This window comes from Toxorhynchites rutilus, unplaced genomic scaffold (genome assembly GCF_029784135.1).
Source record: "Toxorhynchites rutilus septentrionalis strain SRP unplaced genomic scaffold, ASM2978413v1 HiC_scaffold_5, whole genome shotgun sequence".
NCBI lineage: Eukaryota > Metazoa > Arthropoda > Insecta > Diptera > Culicidae > Toxorhynchites > Toxorhynchites rutilus.
The window spans coordinates 177,976-202,715 of NW_026600093.1; the positions used below are offsets into that span (position 1 = coordinate 177,976).

The 24,740-nt window shown below is 36.0% G+C and overlaps 1 protein-coding gene across 3 annotated transcripts in view; it reads right to left on the reverse strand.

Moving 5' to 3' along the window:
• Nucleotides 1-6,638: 6,638 nt before the first annotated feature.
• Nucleotides 6,639-24,740, reverse strand: part of LOC129782210 (uncharacterized) — a 293,740-nt gene continuing 275,638 nt past the window's right edge. For all 3 annotated transcript variants that reach the window (XM_055789578.1, XM_055789579.1, XM_055789577.1), the window contains exons 4-7: nt 21,535-21,690; nt 16,738-16,893; nt 9,082-9,736; nt 6,639-6,797 (exon numbers count right to left, since the gene is read on the reverse strand). In XM_055789578.1, coding sequence (XP_055645553.1) covers nt 9,573-9,736; nt 16,738-16,893; nt 21,535-21,690 — 476 coding nt within the window. In that variant the 3' untranslated portion in view covers nt 6,639-6,797; nt 9,082-9,572. The remainder of the gene's footprint in view (nt 6,798-9,081; nt 9,737-16,737; nt 16,894-21,534; nt 21,691-24,740) is intronic.

Sequence of the window (24,740 nt, forward strand, 5' to 3'; positions counted from 1 at the left end):
ATACATGCGTAAATATTACAAAACTGTCCATATTTCTCCCACATAATCTTCGAAAAATGTTCTACTTTCCGGTCTGTTTTAATTTTAGTAAAAACATTGAAAAACATTCGGCCGAATAATTCGAAAAACAGTACAGTAAACGTAATATTATGAAAGGCGAAGTTAGGACGGCATTTTGTGTGATGATTGATAAGAATATAATCGAACTTATAAGAAAGTGCACACAGGCAGAGGCATTTAGAGTGTTGGGATATAAATGGGAACTGTCTACTGCAAAGTTGTATGCATTTTTTGCAATTCTGTATGCACGCGGCGCATATGAGGCTAAGAATATAGATATAGCACTTCTGTGGAATAAAAAGTGGGGCCCGCCTTTTTTCTCAAATACTATGAGTAGACATGACTTTACGGAGATTATGAGATTTATTCGATTTGACGACAGAAATCAACGAAGCCAACGGTTACAAACTGATAAATTCGCTATGATTTCCGAAGTTTGGTACAAGTTTATTTACAACAGTCAAAATTGTTATAAACCAGGACTATACATTACTATTGACGAACAATTGTTTCCAACGAAAGCAAGGTGTAGATTCACTCAATACATGCCCAATAAACCGGACAAATTTGGTATAAAATTTTGGTTAGCATCCGATGTACGCAGAAAATATATAATAAACGGCTTTCCATATTTGGGAAAAGATGAAAGTAGAGAACCCTCAGTTCCTCTTGGAGAGTTTGTCACTATGAAATTAGCAGAACCGTATGTAGGATGTGGAAGAAATATAACCACAGACAACTTTTTTACAAGCCTACCTTTAGCAACAAAACTTTTAGCAAAAAAAACTACGATTGTTGGAACAATTAGAGCAAATAGGAAAGAGCTACCAAAACTAGCAAAACTGAAAAACGACGACATGGCACTTTTCTCAAGCAAATTCTATCGCTCAAATAATTGTATGTTGACAATTTACAAAGCCAAACCAAGAAAGAAAGTTTTAATTCTCAGTTCAATGCACAACTCCGTACAAGTTGAAGAAAACGACACCCGAACACCGGAGACAATTCAATTGTATAATAGCACCAAATTTGGCGTAGATGTGACCGATCAAATGGCCAGAAATTATTCGGTAAAATCTAAATCTCGGAGATGGCCTTTGCAAGTATTTTTTAATATCTTGGATTTAGCCGGGATAAATGCATGGGTGTTATATAAAGAAACTGCGGGAGGAGAAATTACAAGACAGGAATTTCTATTCCAATTGGCAGAAGAACTTGCCATCGAATATCAACGAGAGCTCGGCAAAGAAAATCAACCAATACCCATCGCAAGTACAAGTACAGGTTCTCGTGAACGGAAAACATGTCAGATAAGGTATTGTAAAGATAATAAGATGAACAAAATCTGTCTAAAATGTAAAAAGTACGTATGCGGAAAATGTACAGTTGAGAAGCCCATTTGTAAAAAATGCGACGAAAAAGAATGAAATGTAGATTATGTACTCTTGAATAAAAGAAAATATATTTTTATACTGGTAAACTGGCTATTGGTCTGCATTCAATATTGAAAAATATAAGTTGTGGAAGACAGGTCATTTGACCGGTCGCGGTAGGAATAGGTATACGTGAAGTGTCGGTAGGAATAGTGTTAAACAATCTTTGGTTTTTAAATTACAAGATACGAATCAACAAATTAGAAGAATAAAAAAAAATTATTGTTCTATTGTACATACCTTTCAATTCATCGACAACAGACGTGCTTTCATTGCTAGACAACGTATTTCCAGTATCAGAATTCTTTTGTTTTAAGCCTGTTTGTTGTGAAGGAACGTCATTTCGAATGGCTGAATTTTGTGAGATATCGTCTAAAGATTTCTGGATGCAATCACCTGAAAATATACATGAGGGTAAAAAAGTATTACCAAAAAAGTAATAACCAAAAACAAAAATACAACAATGGTATGTAAACTACACTCAAGAATTTGGCAAAGGAAGAAAGTTTTTCAAACTGCAGACAGGGATTAATTCGAAATCTTGGTTCCATAACCTGCCACTAACCAACACCGAGATAAGAACCCTAAACCGTCTACTGGCCGGACACGATTATTCTCCATTCTGGCTAAGCAAGATGAAAATTAAAGATGAGTTCTACTGCCAGCTTTGCGACTGCCTTAACACATCAGAACACATAATTTTCAACTGTATTAACTACGTAACACACAGCGACAAACACAACCTTGACAAATATTTCTCAATCCAAGATGCTTTTGACGACAAAAACATTGATACTCTGAAAAACATTTGTAAATTTCTCAAAGAAATCGAAATGAAAATCTAAACCGCTCTTTGCACCTTTTGACAAGACGAAAATAAACAAAAGCTACTCCCAATGAAAAACTGACTGGCGTTATAGCAAGCAAGGCGCCTAGAAGTATATACTAAGGTGGGCCAACTTGCTATAACCACTCTTCAGCCATCTTGAAAGTCTACTGTGTTTTGTTTGTAAACGAAACACAATACGCTATTGCTGAAGCTCGCTCGTGATCAGTCTATCTCTTTCACGCTACAAGCAAATAATTCCCCTTCTACTTTCTTCCGTGCTGTTTTCATATACCGCTCCCCTAACCAACTTAGTGGCGAAACGGCCTCACCTAGTACCATAGACCCGTCTTGATAGCAAGTATGCTGTGCCATTTGACAGTGGGGATTGTCAAAGTCCCACGATTTAGAAGAAGAAGAAGAAGAAGTCGAACGGGTTACAAAATGCATTATTTTGCCAATTTCAACCCGTTCGGGATCCGGAATAGAGGTGAATTCCTTAATATTTTCCTTCGTTGATCGTATTGTTGTGAACCTATTCACGTTGGAGAGCATATTCGAACATATTCGTTGGCCGAGGCATTTTGATGTAATGTAATACTTTTCCGTTTACTATTTTTGAAAGCATAGGCCGTGGCAGTGTTCCGAGCTCTGCAATACAATTTTCTTACCCAATGTTAAAGTTGCTTAAACTTACATTATACACCCATTAAACGTAAAAATAATAATTGTATTGATATCAATAAAATTTTATTCTATTGATTTTCATGACATGAAACGCTATGACTAAGGAATAACATTTTATTGAGTAGTTTTTATAGCTGTCGCTAGTACTAGTACTAGCACAATGTCGCTAGTACTAGCACAATGTCGCATAGACAAGAATTTTTACATTTTCCGGAATTTTTGCAAAAAGGGACTGCATAATAATTATGAAGAGGGTTGGCGATACAACCGAGCCTTGGGGAATTCCCCTTTCTTGGATTTTCAATGAAGATTTTGTGTTGTTGACTATGGCTCTGAGTTCTATTTTCTAGGAAACTTTTCACATAGAAACCTAGTCTTCCACGGATCACCCAGTCGAAGAGACTCTTCAATACTGGATATCTCCATGCTGATCAAATGCTTTACTTAGATAAAGTGATGCCACATCTGCGTGGTGATCTTTCTCAATAACGTCATGTACAATAGCCTGTAATTCTTCGAGGTGATCTTCTGTGCATTTTCCCGCACGAAAAGCGAACTGTCTTGGATCGAGCAGCTTATTAGACTCTAAAAAGGTCTTTAGGCGTCGATTTACTATCCTTTCTAGAACTTTTCCAACACAACTCAAAAGAGTCGAAAATTGTATAGAAGATGTTGGTTTTGACTACGTCTTTCATTTCTGTACCGGGGTACCTAACAAGTTCAAAGTTTCTAAAACAAGAGAGTGACGCTGGACTGCAAGGTTTTGAACGTTAATACCTCTTTACCGGCTGGATGGAGTGGTAGAATAATCACTTCATCCAAGAGATAAAATGTCAACGAATTATATGATTGTCACAAGCAAGCTATTGAAATCATAACAATCTTGCTCATTGATGATGATTGGTGATCGCAATGTGTTCCCGAACACGGTCACAAAATATAGGCACATGAAGAAACCGTGATTTGTTTTGCTCGCTTGCATGAGTGTTTGGGCATTGAGCTTTGTATTACGGAATGGAGGAGTAGGCATGACAATATGGGGTTGCAGTAGAAATGAACACACTTTTAAAATCAAAATTATGAATGAGAATTAATTTTCCCAAACCAAATTAGTACTCTATGTAAATGAAAATCACTTTTGCTTGCAAGTAGTAAAAAAATATCATGCAAAAATTGTGTCTCTAGATAATTTTATATTATAATGTTATGTTCTGGTGAGAATATCTGAAAAATCTGAAAATCGTTTAAATTAGGGTCATAACGACGTACGTCTAATAGGTAAATAACACCAAGAAAAAAATTTCGTACAAATTTTAGCAATTTAAAACTTCTTTAAGGGCGACTAATCTGATAGAGAATAGCTGGTCTCATACAAACTAATGTCGTATCCAGATGACACCATTCCACCGTCAACGCGAAAAGCAGACATACGCAAGGCGTGAGTACTTTCACTCGCATTGGTTTCTGTTCTGCTTTCGCATGGAACAGTCATGAAAAATTGTTTGCGTATGAATGCGTCCGAGCGAAGTTTACCCGCGCTGAGTGGAAATCGATGCGAGTGTTCCGATGCCTGATCACCGGTGGTATACGCAGATATATATTAATTTGATATGCTAACATATAAGGTAAATGATGTTGGTTTGTCCGAATTTGCATGTTTTCACGCAACTATTAAATGCAAATTGATCTTTCTTCGTGAAAATCATATGTAATCAGGTTTAGGTTTGTTGAAAATCCCCAAGTCTCTAGTTGGTAATAATGTCAATGTTTTTCTTCAAAGAGAAATCATGTATTATCCACTTTTGATCATGGATTGTCCGGTTTTAGAAATCTTTTTTTTTTTGTAGATATTTTATTTTTTATTGAGTTTGCTATTTCTCACTTTCATTAAATTTCGACCATATACATGCGTAAATATTACAAAACTGTCCATATTTCTCCCACATAATCTTCGAAAAATGTTCTACTTTCCGGTCTGTTTTAATTTTAGTAAAAACATTGAAAAACATTCGGCCGAATAATTCGAAAAACAGTACAGTAAACGTAATATTATGAAAGGCGAAGTTAGGACGGCATTTTGTGTGATAATTGATAAGAATATAATCGAACTTATAAGAAAGTGCACACAGGCAGAGGCATTTAGAGTGTTGGGATATAAATGGGAACTGTCTACTGCAAACTTGTATGCATTTTTTGCAATTCTGTATGCACGCGGCGCATATGAGGCTAAGAATATAGATATAGCACTTCTGTGGAATAAAAAGTGGGGCCCGCCTTTTTTCTCAAATACTATGAGTAGACATGACTTTACGGAGATTATGAGATTTATTCGATTTGACGACAGAAATCAACGAAGCCAACGGTTACAAACTGATAAATTCGCTATGATTTCCGAAGTTTGGTACAAGTTTATTTACAACAGTCAAAATTGTTATAAACCAGGACTATACATTACTATTGACGAACAATTGTTTCCAACGAAAGCAAGGTGTAGATTCACTCAATACATGCCCAATAAACCGGACAAATTTGGTATAAAATTTTGGTTAGCATCCGATGTACGCAGAAAATATATAATAAACGGCTTTCCATATTTGGGAAAAGATGAAAGTAGAGAACCCTCAGTTCCTCTTGGAGAGTTTGTCACTATGAAATTAGCAGAACCGTATGTAGGATGTGGAAGAAATATAACCACAGACAACTTTTTTACAAGCCTACCTTTAGCAACAAAACTTTTAGCAAAAAAAACTACGATTGTTGGAACAATTAGAGCAAATAGGAAAGAGCTACCAAAACTAGCAAAACTGAAAAACGACGACATGGCACTTTTCTCAAGCAAATTCTATCGCTCAAATAATTGTATGTTGACAATTTACAAAGCCAAACCAAGAAAGAAAGTTTTAATTCTCAGTTCAATGCACAACTCTGTACAAGTTGAAGAAAACGACACCCGAACACCGGAGACAATTCAATTGTATAATAGCACCAAATTTGGCGTAGATGTGACCGATCAAATGGCCAGAAATTATTCGGTAAAATCTAAATCTCGGAGATGGCCTTTGCAAGTATTTTTTAATATCTTGGATTTAGCCGGGATAAATGCATGGGTGTTATATAAAGAAACTGCGGGAGGAGAAATTACAAGACAGGAATTTCTATTCCAATTGGCAGAAGAACTTGCCATCGAATATCAACGAGAGCTCGGCAAAGAAAATCAACCAATACCCATCGCAAGTACAAGTACAGGTTCTCGTGAACGGAAAACATGTCAGATAAGGTATTGTAAAGATAATAAGATGAACAAAATCTGTCTAAAATGTAAAAAGTACGTATGCGGAAAATGTACAGTTGAGAAGCCCATTTGTAAAAAATGCGACGAAAAAGAATGAAATGTAGATTATGTACTCTTGAATAAAAGAAAATATATTTTTATACTGGTAAACTGGCTATTGGTCTGCATTCAATATTGAAAAATATAAGTTGTGGAAGACAGGTCATTTGACCGGTCGCGGTAGGAATAGGTATACGTGAAGTGTCGGTAGGAATAGTGTTAAACAATCTTTGGTTTTTAAATTACAAGATACGAATCAACAAATTAGAAGAATAAAAAAAAATTATTGTTCTATTGTACATACCTTTCAATTCATCGACAACAGACGTGCTTTCATTGCTAGACAACGTATTTCCAGTATCAGAATTCTTTTGTTTTAAGCCTGTTTGTTGTGAAGGAACGTCATTTCGAATGGCTGAATTTTGTGAGATATCGTCTAAAGATTTCTGGATGCAATCACCTGAAAATATACATGAGGGTAAAAAAGTATTACCAAAAAAGTAATAACCAAAAACAAAAATACAACAATGGTATGTAAACTACACTCAAGAATTTGGCAAAGGAAGAAAGTTTTTCAAACTGCAGACAGGGATTAATTCGAAATCTTGGTTCCATAACCTGCCACTAACCAACACCGAGATAAGAACCCTAAACCGTCTACTGGCCGGACACGATTATTCTCCATTCTGGCTGAGCAAGATGAAAATTAAAGATGAGTTCTACTGCCAGCTTTGCGACTGCCTTAACACATCAGAATACATAATTTTCAACTGTATTAACTACGTAACACACAGCGACAAACATAACCTTGACAAATATTTCTCAATCCAAGATGCTTTTGACGACAAAAACATTGATACTCTGAAAAACATTTGTAAATTTCTCAAAGAAATCGAAATGAAAATCTAAACCGCTCTTTGCACCTTTTGACAAGACGAAAATAAACAAAAGCTACTCCCAATGAAAAACTGACTGGCGTTATAGCAAGCAAGGCGCCTAGAAGTATATACTAAGGTGGGCCAACTTGCTATAACCACTCTTCAGCCATCTTGAAAGTCTACTGTGTTTTGTTTGTAAACGAAACACAATACGCTATTGCTGAAGCTCGCTCGTGATCAGTCTATCTCTTTCACGCTACAAGCAAATAATTCCCCTTCTACTTTCTTCCGTGCTGTTTTCATATACCGCTCCCCTAACCAACTTAGTGGCGAAACGGCCTCACCTAGTACCATAGACCCGTCTTGATAGCAAGTATGCTGTGCCATTTGACAGTGGGGATTGTCAAAGTCCCACGATTTAGAAGAAGAAATAGAAGAAGTACCTATTCTTCGAGGTGATCTTCTGTGCATTTTCCCGCACGAAAAGCGAACTGTCTTGGATCGAGCAGCTTATTAGACTCTAAAAAGGTCTTTAGGCGTCGATTTACTATCCTTTCTAGAACTTTTCCAACACAACTCAAAAGAGTCGAAAATTGTATAGAAGATGTTGGTTTTGACTACGTCTTTCATTTCTGTACCGGGGTACCTAACAAGTTCAAAGTTTCTAAAACAAGAGAGTGACGCTGGACTGCAAGGTTTTGAACGTTAATACCTCTTTACCGGCTGGATGGAGTGGTAGAATAATCACTTCATCCAAGAGAGAGCTATTGAAATCATAACAATCTTGCTCATTGATGATGATTGGTGATCGCAATGTGTTCCCGAACACGGTCACAAAATATAGGCACATGAAGAAACCGTGATTTGTTTTGCTCGCTTGCATGAGTGTTTGGGCATTGAGCTTTGTATTACGGAATGGAGGAGTAGGCATGACAATATGGGGTTGCAGTAGAAATGAACACACTTTTAAAATCAAAATTATGAATGAGAATTAATTTTCCCAAACCAAATTAGTACTCTATGTAAATGAAAATCACTTTTGCTTGCAAGTAGTGAAAAAATATCATGCAAAAATTGTGTCTCTAGATAATTTTATATTATAATGTTATGTTCTGGTGAGAATATCTGAAAAATCTGAAAATCGTTTAAATTAGGGTCATAACGACGTACGTCTAGTCTAATAGGTAAATAACACCAAGAAAAAAATTTCATACAAATTTTAGCAATTTAAAACTGCTTTAAGGGCGACTGATAGAGAATAGCTGGTCTCATACAAACTAATGTCGTATCCAGATGACACCATTCCACCGTCAACGCGAAAAGCAGACATACGCAAGGCGTGAGTACTTTCACTCGCATCGGTTTCTGTTCTGCTTTCGCATGGAACAGTCATGAAAAATTGTTTGCGTATGAATGCGTCCGAGCGAAGTAATATTCGCACCCATTTACGCATTCGGCTTGGTGTTCCCGTGATGTAATCCAATAGCATCAGTTTGGCTTGGTGTTCCCGTGATGTAATCCAATAGCATCAGTTTGGCTTGGTGTTCCCGTGATGTAATCCAATAGCATTTGGATCCAAAAATGGTCCAGTCGGTAATTTTTCCGATCATAGAGAACAAACTCATTGCACCACTGATACGCTCAAAATATTTCAAAAATCCAAATATTTGTCGAGTTGTTATCCAATCAATTTTAGATCGGAACCAATGACGGAGAGGTCGAGAGAGAACGCGGTTTTGGTCATAGAATACGTCAACGGCGATCGCTTCATAAGTTTTCCAACCAGTGCGTTAAACAATCTTTGGTTTTTAAATTACAACATACAAATTAGAAGAATAAAAAAATTGATTGTTCTATTGTACATACCTTTCAATTCATCGACAACAGACATGCTTTCATTGCTAGACAACGTATTTAGTGATCCCCGATAATCGTTCGATTAATCGATTAATCGAATACTTCCTACAGAAATCGATTATTAATCGAACGAATACTGCACAACCAATAATCGAAGCGAACGAATAATTTACGTCGATTAATCGATCTAAACGTTGAGAGAAAAAAACGTACGGCCGTTGCAGTTTTATACTGAAAATCAATCATTATCTTTGACGCTCCCTTAAGTTCATAAACGAAGCTCAATGCCGTCAACGCGAATTGAGCATTCTTTACGACTTTAGGGGAGCGTAAACGATAATAATTGATTTTCAGGTGGAATTAACATATTTTTGATTCCATATGGCTTTCTAGCAAATGAGAAATATTAGTCTGACGGATTATTTCTCTCAGTATTGCGATTAATCGATTAATCGATTATTTGGGTCGATTAATCGTATCGAATAACGAACTGCTGAAAACTATTCGATTAGCTGATGAACGATTAATTTCAAAAATCGGGGATCACTAAACGTATTTCCAGTATCAGAATTCTTTTGTTTTGAGCCTGTTTGTTGTGAAGGAACGTCATTTCGAATGGCTGAATTTTGTGCGATATCGTCTAAAGATTTCTGGATGCAATCACCTGAAAATATACATGAGGGTAAAAAAGTATTTAATGAAAGTCATAGCCGGAAAATTACTTCATTTAATTAAAAAAAGTTAAGATAATTTAATCACAGTTGTTATCAATAACCTATTACAATGCAAATTGATTGGACAAAACACTTCAGTTTGTTTGTACTCATACATTTAGTTTACACACCGTCGGTTTCGTACAGAATCATACACGTTTTGTTTTACTTCTACAACTTTTTCGGACACGTTGCAGAGTTATGCTCACACAAACTGCGTCGTCAATCTAAGGACACACGGGAACTTCCGATCGGACACAATTTTTTCTTCACGCGAATTCTCGGGAAACAAAAACACACTTTTAGGTATAGTCTTTTTCTCTACACAAGCCAAAGGATAACTTCAAAAACATACAGCCCTCGGTTGAGTGCAATTTACGGCTGGAATTTTGCAATCGGCTGACTGCACACAAAAATTTTGAAGGTAGCAACAGAAGCGGGATCGGTTGAGCCAACACGATGTAATCACCTAAGACAAGACGTGACAACTGGCTTCTTACTCTTCTTTCTGCATTTTCTTCGACCAAGTGCTAGATAACAGGGAAGCGAGATGTGAAGGTTGCCAAATGTTATGAAATTTCGGAAGATTATTTTCCCATGAAAAACATGTGTTCTTCGTATCATGTATTTTCTGAGTTGCATAATTTTTTTTGTATTAATCTTCCGACCGAATATCACATATTTTAAACAATAAGTATTTTCCTGTTATTTTGGTATCCAAAAAATAAAATGTGAAGAGATAAAGAAAACTAGAAAACGTAGATTTGATAGTAGGTGTATGATATGTTGACATATATGAATCAAAGTTCATTTTATTTATCAAGAGATTACGGGCCTTACCGTTTACACTTCAAGATGAAAACGGAATGGACGACACGCCATGAAATTTCGTTTTACGAGTTAGAGAAAATGATGGGTTTTCAGGTAGAATGAACACTCTTCAAATAGAAATTATGAATGAAAATTAACTTCTCCGTATCATATTAGTGTTGATTGTGAATGGAAAACTTTGCTTTCTTCATTTGGTAAAATAATCTCGTACAAAAATTGTATCTGAAGATAATTTTATATTATAATGAGTAGTTTTAGTGAGAATATCGCAAAGTGTATAGAAAACAGGTCAAGTTAGGGTAAGAAAGACGTTCTTCAAGTAAATAAATAACACCAAGTAAAAATTTTCATTCAGGTTTTAACAATTTAAAAGTGCCTTCGGGCCGAGTAGTAAGACTTGTTAAAAGCTTATTTCGTTTCCAGATATCGATACCGTATCTCTGTCATCGCGGATAAACTTCAATTCGTTTTTACCGTGGAGTGTATACGGAAATAAGGCCTTATAATTTAACTTTGATATCGTTCAAATACTAACAGTACTGAAATATTGATAAAATCATACATTCCCAAATAATAACATAGCGTTTATTCAGGTTTTTTTTTTCTGTAGGTATGTATGGTTTATTCAAGTTCCAATATGATTTTAAATACTTTTCTGCTGCGTTGGTTGTTATTTGTTATTAGATTATAATTATATTGCTAACTGCTTTACGGTTGGAAAATAATTGAATGCTCTTCTCTGTTAGGTCGCTGCTATTATGCTATGCTAGATGGCAAAATAATCCCGAAAAGATGTAGGGTGGAAATTCCGATGCAATGTTTCCTTCTCTTCGGGAACACCGGACGTAATAGAAACGAAAATATACAAAAAAAAATCCATTATAGAAATTATCGCTAAATTGAAATGTGAATGCAACAATTATTCAATTTTGAATATATTTGGCAACATATTTATCTTTGTTAATTTTGTTTGCAAGTGGTCCGAGTTTGACAGAAGTGGTGGTCCGGAATCGGCCCCCTATTGTCATGTCTCGTCTCAGGCTTCGTTTATTGCGATAGTTGCACCGTATTCGTTCGATTAATAATTGATTTCTGTATCGGGGATCACTAGTCACCAATATCTACACAGTAGAATATAAATTGAAGCATTGTTTGTTTACAATGACATAAAGCTGCAAGGTCATCACCTGGTCTTATAGAAGGAGGAAGGAGAATAGAAGGAGTTACAGAGTATTGCTGTACGAATTTTCAAACGCGTTTTTCTCAAAACCATGTTTTTCAATTGGTGGTATCAATATATCAGGATCTACTCGACCGATTTGGCTGATATTTTTTATCAGCATTTAAAAATTAATTATCTAAAGCGTTACATGCCGTTTTGACGTAGAACTACGTCTTTCATTAAGGGTGCCAAATCAGAAAACAGGTCACGTTTTTATGAAATAAAGTTAATGTTAATAACTATTTTTGCCGCGAACAGATTTTGGCGATTTACATACTAAACGAATCGGAAATTCCCTAAGATTTGTTTAATATGCTATACATTGGAATCTCCTGGTTTGTAAATGGTTAAAATTCATGAAAACTTTAAGCGTTTTCATTTTTCCTTACATTTGTTCTGTCCATTTGCGTGCTTTCCAGAACAGAGCTGTCAATAACGAGCATTGAAGGGGAAATCGTAGGATTTAAAGTCTCCGCGAACAGAGGAAAAGAAGAAGATTGAAGGGGAACACTTGCCTAGAGTATAAACAGTGGATCTCGCTGAGGCAAACTTTTATCATTCCACTCCGACCGTCGACAGAGACGGACGTTATCTCGGTTATACGCTCGTTGAAGAATATGAAGGCCCCCGGCTTCGACAGTATATTTAACATTGAGTTGAAACATCTTAGTAACAACTTATATGAAATTATGACTTCTGTCTTCAACAGATGTCTATCACTTGGCTACTTCCCCTCGAGTTGGAAGTTGGCAAAAGTGATCCCGATACTAAAACCCGGAAAAGATCCTTCTTCTTCAAAGAGCTATCGACCAATTAGCCTTCTCCCAGCATTTTCGAAAGTATTCGAAAAAATTATATTGCTTTTGCAGATGAGCACAATATATTTTTGGATGAGCAGTTTGGATTCCGAAAAGGTCACTCTACAATTCACCAGCTTCGTAGAGTATACAATATAATCAGACGAAACAAGTCAGTTTCAAAATCATCTGCCATGGCACTTCTTGATGTTGAAAAAGCATTTGATAATGTTTGGCATAATGGTCTCATTTACAAGCTTCAGAACTTTGGTTTTCCTACATACTTGATAAAAATTATAAAAAATTATCTTTCGGATAGAGCGTTCAATGTTTCTATAAACAATATTTCATCAGAGAAATTCATTGTGAATGCAGGTGTTCCTCAAGGATCCATCTTGGGACCAATTCTTTTCAATATCTACACTTCATGCTTGGTTTTAAAGTCTGTGTTAGGGAACATTTTTCGATGAGAACAAAAGTCCCCCTACTTTCATGTATTTGCAATGCCGATTTCCCCAAGGCTGCTTGGTTTTGATGGCTGAGTTAGGGAAACCGTAAATCGGGCCAATCAGAACGATGCAGTTAGGGCGTTTAGATAACGCCTAATATTTTACAGTTATTCAATTGTTTATCTAATGAAAAACAACATTTTGTTAGTTGCGATAGATGCGTAGAAATATTCCCTATCGAGTGATGCAAACATCTCTCCTATCCAGTAAGAAATGTTCGAGCTATAAGCATTCGAAATCTTTCATTTTTTCCTGCATGTTCTGTGTTTAGGTTTTCATTTTACCCTCCATATATTCCGGTTATACGTAGTCCCACGTCAAAACGGCAAATGGTTTTAAAAGTTATAGTTTCTGCAGCAAATTATTTATTGTGCATTCGTCTACATTCGAATTAAAGGTAAAACCTTGTAAAATTATATAGATTTCAATTTATAATTTTTCTCATTGATTTTTAAAGAGGTAAGCGGCCACAGGAGGTTACTCAGCTGGAGGTGCTGGAACCGGGTTTTGTGCCGCTTAAAGATAATTAACTGCCACATCCGCAGCAACCGGCCTGGGAGGAACCATTCGTGCCCGAGGAATGATATTTGGTCTCACTCCGTAAGCATTGTTGATCTGCTGAACGACAATTCTGCGAGCTTTTTCCAACCGATCGGTGTTATTGTTGCGGAAACAGCCGAGTTGATATAGATAGAGCAACACTCCTACGAAAACTACCGTTAAGCATCTTGCCGGAGACGAGTATAGATATACAGGTCGGACTCGATTATATGTGATTCGATTATATACAATTTTGGACTCGATTATATACAGCTTGGAAAAAAAATTTTTTTTCTAGCTTATTTCAAGAAGGAAAGGAGAGCCTTTCAGCGTTAAGGTGATGTTTAAGTGGCTATTACATGTGCAGTGGGGTAAAAATCGGGATTTTTTAAGATATTGCTTGAATTTTCACCAGGAATTGTTTAGATCGATATTGCAGCCAAATAATGAAAGATAGAAGTTGGGCGTCAAAGAACGAATTGTAGAGCGGTTAAAGAACTTCAATTTAATTGTTGCAAAACAATGTAGTTCAATTTAAAATTTTAGGATAAAATTAATAATAACACATTAAAAATTATTAACTTTGAAGTTTTTCACTTCCAAAATGTTATTAACATCCACTAATTGAGTTGTTCCACTACTAATCCTGTACTAATTTTTCTCATCTTGCAAATGAAATCGTCAAAATTGTCTTCCTTAGCGTACTTTTTAATGTAGAGCCAGTTTGAAGCAACAGAGTCCGAAACAAAAAAAAAACTATCTCTTCTCTGTTCTATAAAAAAAATGTGGTAATATCTAATCGTTACTGAAAATAATCTGCCAGTTCCTCTGGGAATTTAAAATTACATTCAAGTGAAAGAGTTTATTTTAATGTTTTCTATCCATGTAACACTGTGACCAAATACATTTGGTTTTGTGATTTTTCAATCAATCGCAATTAACAGAATAGCTTCTGAAGATTATTCTTCCCTATCAGTAGAATATTTCCGTATCCAATATTGGATGCATAAAACCTTGTGCATCCAACGTAACACTCTCGTTTTCGAAGTCCCCCAAATATTCATTCATTCAGAATGAATTCAGATTCAAATTCAAACAAATGATCTCTAAATCAACGATAGTCCTACGTCACCCTTGCGGTTATACCATAGATATAACCCACTTCCTGTTTTTCTTGTTGCTGATGCAGTGACGCTAACTGAAACTAGCACGATGTCGCTAGTACTAGCACAATGTCGCATAGACAAGAATTTTTACATTTTCCGGATTTTTTTGCAAAAAGGGACTGCATAATAATTATGAAGAGGGTTGGCGATACAACCGAGCCTTGGGGAATTCCCCTTTCTTGGATTTTCAATGAAGATTTTGTGTTGTTGACTATGGCTCTGAGTTCTATTTTCTAGGAAACTTTTCACATAGAAACCTAGTCTTCCACGGATCACCCAGTCGAAGAGACTCTTCAATACTGGATATCTCCATGCTGATCAAATGCTTTACTTAGATAAAGTGATGCCACATCTGCGTGGTGATCTTTCTCAATAACGTCATGTACAATAGCCTGTAGATCTTCGAGGTGATCTTCTGTGCATTTTCCCGCACGAAAAGCGAACTGTCTTGGATCGAGCAGCTTATTAGACTCTAAAAAGGTCTTTAGGCGTCGATTTACTATCCTTTCTAGAACTTTTCCAACACAACTCAAAAGAGTCGAAAATTGTATAGAAGATGTTGGTTTTGACTACGTCTTTCATTTCTGTACCGGGGTGTTAGTTCAAAGTTTCTAAAACGAGAGAGTGACGCTGGACTGCAAGGTTTTGAACGTTAATACCTCTTTACCGGCTGGATGGAGTGGTATAATAATCACTTCATCCAAGAGATAAAATGTCAACGAATTATATGATTGTCACTTATAGGTTCAAAAGCTTAAAAATTGCTTTGAAAGCAAGCTATTGAAATCATAACAATCTTGCTCATTGATGATGATTGGTGATCGCAATGTGTTCCCGAACACGGTCACAAAATATAGGCACATGAAGAAACCGTGATTTGTTTTGCTCGCTTGCATGAGTGTTTGGGCATTGAGCTTCGTATTACGGAATGGAGGAGTAGGCATGACAATATGGGGTTGCAGTAGAAATGAACACACTTTTAAAATCAAAATTATGAATGAGAATTAATTTTCCCAAACCAAATTAGTACTCTATGTAAATGAAAATCACTTTTGCTTGCAAGTAGTGAAAAAATATCATGCAAAAATTGTGTCTCTAGATAATTTTATATTATAATGTTATGTTCTGGTGAGAATATCTGAAAAATCTGAAAATCGTTTAAATTAGGGTCATAACGACGTACGTCTAGTCTAATAGGTAAATAACACCAAGAAAAAAATTTCATACAAATTTTAGCAATTTAAAACTGCTTTAAGGGCGACTGATAGAGAATAGCTGGTCTCATACAAACTAATGTCGTATCCAGATGACACCATTCCACCGTCAACGCGAAAAGCAGACATACGCAAGGCGTGAGTACTTTCACTCGCATCGGTATCTGTTCTGCTTTCGCATGGAACAGTCATGAAAAATTGTTTGCGTATGAATGCGTCCGAGCGAAGTAATATTCGCACCCATTTACGCATTCGGCTTGGTGTTCCCGTGATGTAATCCAATAGCATCAGTTTGGCTTGGTGTTCCCGTGATGTAATCCAATAGCATCAGTTTGGCTTGATGTTCCCGTGATGTAATCCAATAGCATTTGGATCCAAAAATGGTCCAGTCGGTAATTTTTCCGATCATAGAGAACAAACTCATTGCACCACTGATACGCTCAAAATATTTCAAAAATCCAAATATTTGTCGAGTTGTTATCCAATCAATTTTAGATCGGAACCAATGACGGAGAGGTCGAGAGAGAACGCGGTTTTGGTCATAGAATACGTCAACGGCGATCGCTTCATAAGTTTTCCAACCAGTGCTTTAAACAATCTTTGGTTTTTAAATTACAACATACGAATCAACAAATTAGAAGAATAAAAAAATTGATTGTTCTATTGTACATACCTTTCAATTCATCGACAACAGACATGCTTTCATTGCTAGACAACGTATTTCCAGTATCAGAATTCTTTTGTTTTGAGCCTGTTTGTTGTGAAGGAACGTCATTTCGAATGGCTGAATTTTGTGCGATATCGTCTAAAGATTTCTGGATGCAATCACCTGAAAATATACATGAGGGTAAAAAAGTATTTAATGAAAGTCATAGCCGGAAAATTACTTCATTTAATTAAAAAAAGTTAAGATAATTTAATCACAGTTGTTATCAATAACTTATTACAATGCAAATTGATTGGACAAAACACTTCAGTTTGTTTGTACTCATACATTTAGTTTACACACCGTCGGTTTCGTACAGAATCATACACGTTTTGTTTTACTTCTACAACTTTTTCGGACACGTTGCAGAGTTATGCTCACACAAACTGCGTCGTCAATCTAAGGACACACGGGAACTTCCGATCGGACACAATTTTTTCTTCACGCGAATTCTCGGGAAACAAAAACACACTTTTAGGTATAGTCTTTTTCTCTACACAAGCCAAAGGATAACTTCAAAAACATACAGCCCTCGGTTGAGTGCAATTTACGGCTGGAATTTTGCAATCGGCTGACTGCACACAAAAATTTTGAAGGTAGCAACGGAAGCGGGATCGGTTGAGCCAACACGATGTAATCACCTAAGACAAGACGTGACAACTGGCTTCTTACTCTTCTTTCTGCATTTTCTTCGACCAAGTGCTAGATAACAGGGAAGCGAGATGTGAAGGTTGCCAAATGTTATAAAATTTCGGAAGATTATTTTCCCATGAAAAACATGTGTTCTTCGTATCATGTATTTTCTGAGTTGCATAATTTTTTTTGTATTAATCTTCCGACCGAATATCACATATTTTAAACAATAAGTATTTTCCTGTTATTTTGGTATCCAAAAAATAAAATGTGAAGAGATAAAGAAAACTAGAAAACGTAGATTTGATAGTAGGTGTATGATATGTTGACATATATGAATTAAATTCAAAGTTCATTTTATTTATCAAGAGATTACGGGCCTTACCGTTTACACTTCAAGATGAAAACGGAATGGACGACACGCCATGAAATTTCGTTTTACGAGTTAGAGAAAATGATGGGTTTTCAGGTAGAATGAACACTCTTCAAATAGAAATTATGAATGAAAATTAACTTCTCCGTATCATATTAGTGTTGATTGTGAATGGAAAACTTTGCTTTCTTCATTTGGTAAAATAATCTCGTACAAAAATTGTATCTGAAGATAATTTTATATTATAATGAGTAGTTTTAGTGAGAATATCGCAAAGTGTATAGAAAACAGGTCAAGTTAGGGTAAGAAAGACGTTCTTCAAGTAAATAAATAACGCCAAGTAAAAATTTTCATTCAGGTTTTAACAATTTAAAAGTGCCTTCGGGCCGAGTAGTAAGACTTGTTAAAAGCTTATTTCGTTTCCAGATATCGATACCGTATCTCTGTCATCGCGGATAAACTTCAATTCGTTTTTACCGTGGAGTGTATACGGAAATAAGGCCTTATAATTTAACTTTGATATCGTTCAAATACTAACAGTACTGAAATATTGATAAAATCATACATTCCCAAATAATAACATAGCGTTTATTCAGGTTTTTTTTTCTGTAGGTATGTATGGTTTATTCAAGTTCCAATATGATTTTAAATACTTTTCTGCTGCGTTGGTTGTTATTTGTTATTAGATTATAATTATATTGCTAACTGCTTTACGGTTGGAAAATAATTGAATGCTCTTCTCTGTTAGGTCGCTGCTATTATGCTATGCTAGATGGCAAAATAATCCCGAAAAGATGTAGGGTGGAAATTCCGATGCAATGTTTCCTTCTCTTCGGGAACACCGGACGTAATAGAAACGAAAATATACAAAAAAAAAATCCATTATAGAAATTATCGCTAAATTGAAATGTGAATGCAACAATTATTCAATTTTGAATATATTTGGCAACATATTTATCTTTGTTAATTATTTTACTCATTAGCCAATCAGAAAGCGAGTTGCAAGTGGTCCGAGTTTGACAGAAGTGGTGGTCCGGAATCGGCCCCCTATTGTCATGTCTCGTCTCAGGCTTCGTTTATTGCGATAGTTGCACCGTATTCGTTCGATTAATAATTGATTTCTGTATCGGGGATCACTAGTCACCAATATCTACACAGTAGAATATAAATTGAAGCATTGTTTGTTTACAATGACATAAAGCTGCAAGGTCATCACCTGGTCTTATAGAAGGAGGAAGGAGAATAGAAGGAGTTACAGAGTATTGCTGTACGAATTTTCAAACGCGTTTTTCTCAAAACCATGTTTTTCAATTGGTGGTATCAATATATCAGGATCTACTCGACCGATTTGGCTGATATTTTTTATCAGCATTTAAAAATTAATTATCTAAAGCGTTACATGCCGTTTTGACGTAGAACTACGTCTTTCATTAAGGGTGCCAAATCAGAAAACAGGTCACGTTTTTATGAAATAAAGTTAATGTTAATAACTATTTTTGCCGCGAACAGATTTTGGCGATTTACATACTAAACGAATCGGAAATTCCCTAAGATTTGTTTAATATGCTATACATTGGAATCTCCTGGTTTGTAAATGGTTAAAATTCATGAAAACTTTAAGCGTTTTCATTTTTCCTTACATTTGTTCTGTCCATTTGCGTGCTTTCCAGAACAGAGCTGTCAATAACGAGCATTGAAGGGGAAATCGTAGGATTTAAAGTCTCCGCGAACAGAGGAAAAGAAGAAGATTGAAGGGGAACACTTGCCTAGAGTATAAACAGTGGATCTCGCTGAGGCAAACTTTTATCATTCCACTCCGACCGTCGACAGAGACGGACGTTATCTCGGTTATACGCTCGTTGAAGAATATGAAGGCCCCCGGCTTCGACAGTATATTTAACATTGAGTTGAAACATCTTAGTAACAACTTATATGAAATTATGACTTCTGTCTTCAACAGATGTCTATCACTTGGCTACTTCCCCTCGAGTTGGAAGTTGGCAAAAGTGATCCCGATACTAAAACCCGGAAAAGATCCTTCTTCTTCAAAGAGCTATCGACCAATTAGCCTTCTCCCAGCATTTTCGAAAGTATTCGAAAAAATTATATTAACGCGCATTCTTGCTTTTGCAGATGAGCACAATATATTTTTGGATGAGCAGTTTGGATTCCGAAAAGGTCACTCTACAATTCACCAGCTTCGTAGAGTATACAATATAATCAGACGAAACAAGTCAGTTTCAAAATCATCTGCCATGGCACTTCTTGATGTTGAAAAAGCATTTGATAATGTTTGGCATAATGGTCTCATTTACAAGCTTCAGACCTTTGGTTTTCCTACATACTTGATACAAATTATAAAAAATTATCTTTCTGATAGAGCGTTCAATGTTTCTATAAACAATATTTCATCAGAGAAATTCATTGTGAATGCAGGTGTTCCTCAAGGATCCATCTTGGGACCAATTCTTTTCAATATCTACACTTCATGCTTGGTTTTAAAGTCTGTGTTAGGGAACATTTTTCGATGAGAACAAAAGTCCCCCTACTTTCATGTATTTGCAATGCCGATTTCCCCAAGGCTGCTTGGTTTAGATGGCTGTGTTAGGGAAACCGTAAATCGGGCCAATCAGAACGATGCAGTTAAGGCGTTTAGATAACGCCTAATATTTTACAGTTATTCAATTGTTTATCTAATGAAAAACAACATTTTGTTAGTTGCGATAGATGCGTAGAAATATTCCCTATCAAGTGATGCAAACATCTCTCCTATCCAGTAAGAAATGTTCGAGCTATAAGCATTCGAAATCTTTCATTTTTTCCTGCATGTTCTGTGTTTAGGTTTTCATTTTACCCTCCATATATTCCGGTTATACGTAGTCCCACGTCAAAACGGCAAATGGTTTTAAAAGTTATAGTTTCTGCAGCAAATTATTTATTGTGCATTCGTCTACATTCGAATTAAAGGTAAAACCTTGTAAAATTATATAGATTTCAATTTATAATTTTTCTCATTGATTTTTAAAGAGGTAAGCGGCCACAGGAGGTTACTCAGCTGGAGGTGCTGGAACCGGGTTTTGTGCCGCTTAAAGATAATTAACTGCCACATCCGCAGCAACCGGCCTGGGAGGAACCATTCGTGCCCGAGGAATGATATTTGGTCTCACTCCGTAAGCATTGTTGATCTGCTGAACGACAATTCTGCGAGCTTTTTCCAACCGATCGGTGTTATTGTTGCGGAAACAGCCGAGTTGATATAGATAGAGCAACACTCCTACGAAAACTACCGTTAAGCATCTTGCCGGAGACGAGTATAGATATACAGGTCGGACTCGATTATATGTGATTCGATTATATACAATTTTGGACTCGATTATATACAGCTTGGAAAAAAATAATTTTCTAGCTTATTTCAAGAAGGAAAGGAGAGCCTTTCAGCGTTAAGGTGATGTTTAAGTGGCTATTACATGTGCAGTGGGGTAAAAATCGGGATTTTTTAAGATATTGCTTGAATTTTCACCAGGAATTGTTTAGATCGATATTCCAAATATTTGTCGAGTTGTTATCCAATCAATTTTAGATCGGAACCAATGACGGAGAGGTCGAGAGAGAACGCGGTTTTGGTCATAGAATACGTCAACGGCGATCGCTTCATAAGTTTTCCAACCAGTGCTTTAAACAATCTTTGGTTTTTAAATTACAACATACGAATCAACAAATTAGAAGAATAAAAAAATTGATTGTTCTATTGTACATACCTTTCAATTCATCGACAACAGACATGCTTTCATTGCTAGACAACGTATTTCCAGTATCAGAATTCTTTTGTTTTGAGCCTGTTTGTTGTGAAGGAACGTCATTTCGAATGGCTGAATTTTGTGCGATATCATCTAAAGATTTCTGGATGCAATCACCTGAAAATATACATGAGGGTAAAAAAGTATTTAATGAAAGTCATAGCCGGAAAATTACTTCATTTAATTAAAAAAAGTTAAGATAATTTAATCACAGTTGTTATCAATAACCTATTACAATGCAAATTGATTGGACAAAACACTTCAGTTTGTTTGTACTCATACATTTAGTTTACATACCGTCGGTTTCGTACAGAATCATACACGTTTTGTTTTACTTCTACAACTTTTTCGGACACGTTGCAGAGTTATGCTCACACAAACTGCGTCGTCAATCTAAGAACACACGGGAACTTCCGATCGGACACAATTTTTTCTTCACGCGAATTCTCGGGAAACAAAAACACACTTTTAGGTATAGTCTTTTTCTCTACACAAGCCAAAGGATAACTTCAAAAACACACAGCCCTCGGTTGAGTGCAATTTACGGCTGGAATTTTGCAATCGGCTGACTGCACACAAAAATTTTGAAGGTAGCACGGAAGCGGGATCGGTTGAGCCAACACGATGTAATCACCTAAGACAAGACGTGACAACTGGCTTCTTACTCTTCTTTCTGCATTTTCTTCGACCAAGTGCTAGATAACAGGGAAGCGAGATGTGAAGGTTGCCAAATGTTATAAAATTTCGGAAGATTATTTTCCCATGAAAAACATGTGTTCTTCGTATCATGTATTTTCTGAGTTGCATAATTTTTTTTGTATTAATCTTCCGACCGAATATCACATATTTTAAACAATAAGTATTTTCCTGTTATTTTGGTATCCAAAAAATAAAATGTGAAGAGATAAAGAAAACTAGAAAACGTAGATTTGATAGTAGGTGTATGATATGTTGACATATATGAATTAAATTCAAAGTTCATTTTATTTATCAAGAGATTACGGGCCTTACCGTTTACACTTCAAGATGAAAACGGAATGGACGACACGCCATGAAATTTCGTTTTACGAGTTAGAGAAAATGATGGGTTTTCAGGTAGAATGAACACTCTTCAAATAGAAATTATGAATGAAAATTAACTTCTCCGTATCATATTAGTGTTGATTGTGAATGGAAAACTTTGCTTTCTTCATTTGGTAAAATAATCTCGTACAAAAATTGTGTCTGAAGATAATTTTATATTATAATGAGTAGTTTTAGTGAGAATATCGCAAAGTGTATAGAAAACAGGTCAAGTTAGGGTAAGAAAGACGTTCTTCAAGTAAATAAATAACGCCAAGTAAAAATTTTCATTCAGGTTTTAACAATTTAAAAGTGCCTTCGGGCCGAGTAGTAAGACTTGTTAAAAGCTTATTTCGTTTCCAGATATCGATACCGTATCTCTGTCATCGCGGATAAACTTCAATTCGTTTTTACCGTGGAGTGTATACGGAAATAAGGCCTTATAATTTAACTTTGATATCGTTCAAATACTAACAGTACTGAAATATTGATAAAATCATACATTCCCAAATAATAACATAGCGTTTATTCAGGTTTTTTTTTCTGTAGGTATGTATGGTTTATTCAAGTTCCAATATGATTTTAAATACTTTTCTGCTGCGTTGGTTGTTATTTGTTATTAGATTATAATTATATTGCTAACTGCTTTACGGTTGGAAAATAATTGAATGCTCTTCTCTGTTAGGTCGCTGCTATTATGCTATGCTAGATGGCAAAATAATCCCGAAAAGATGTAGGGTGGAAATTCCGATGCAATGTTTCCTTCTCTTCGGGAACACCGGACGTAATAGAAACGAAAATATACAAAAAAAAAATCCATTATAGAAATTATCGCTAAATTGAAATGTGAATGCAACAATTATTCAATTTTGAATTTGGCAACATATTTATCTTTGTTAATTTTGTTTGCAAGTGGTCCGAGTTTGACAGAAGTGGTGGTCCGGAATCGGCCCCCTATTGTCATGTCTCGTCTCAGGCTTCGTTTATTGCGATAGTTGCACCGTATTCGTTCGATTAATAATTGATTTCTGTATCGGGGATCACTAGTCACCAATATATACACAGTAGAATATAAATTGAAGCATTGTTTGTTTACAATGACATAAAGCTGCAAGGTCATCACCTGGTCTTATAGAAGGAGGAAGGAGAATAGAAGGAGTTACAGAGTATTGCTGTACGAATTTTCAAACGCGTTTTTCTCAAAACCATGTTTTTCAATTGGTGGTATCAATATATCAGGATCTACTCGACCGATTTGGCTGATATTTTTTATCAGCATTTAAAAATTAATTATCTAAAGCGTTACATGCCGTTTTGACGTAGAACTACGTCTTTCATTAAGGGTGCCAAATCAGAAAACAGGTCACGTTTTTATGAAATAAAGTTAATGTTAATAACTATTTTTGCCGCGAACAGATTTTGGCGATTTACATACTAAACGAATCGGAAATTCCCTAAGATTTGTTTAATATGCTATGCATTGGAATCTCCTGGTTCGTAAATGGTTAAAATTCATGAAAACTTTAAGCGTTTTCATTTTTCCTTACATTTGTTCTGTCCATTTGCGTGCTTTCCAGAACAGAGCTGTCAATAACGAGCATTGAAGGGGAAATCGTAGGATTTAAAGTCTCCGCGAACAGAGGAAAAGAAGAAGATTGAAGGGGAACACTTGCCTAGAGTATAAACAGTGGATCTCGCTGAGGCAAACTTTTATCATTCCACTCCGACCGTCGACAGAGACGGACGTGTTTGGAGCTCCATTCATTACCTGATTTTTAAAAAGCTATTTATTTCTCTTTTCAGATTGTCTACCTGCGATTCATCAACTACCTGTCTGCCCTTGAGGACTACAACAATGGGGAAAACCCGGTCAACCGACCCAACATACCACATGGCACCAACAAACGACATCGATCGGACACCGGCAAGGAGCCAATATTAGAAAGAAACCGCTATGCTTTATTGGATGGCCATACCGAGGAGGAACCAACTACCGAGAAAGTAAATGTAGAGAAAAAGGTGAAAGTACCACCTTATTTTACAACATCGAGAGATATAGGAACTTTGAGGTCTGAACTGCTGGCGCTGAAATTGCAGCCAGTTTT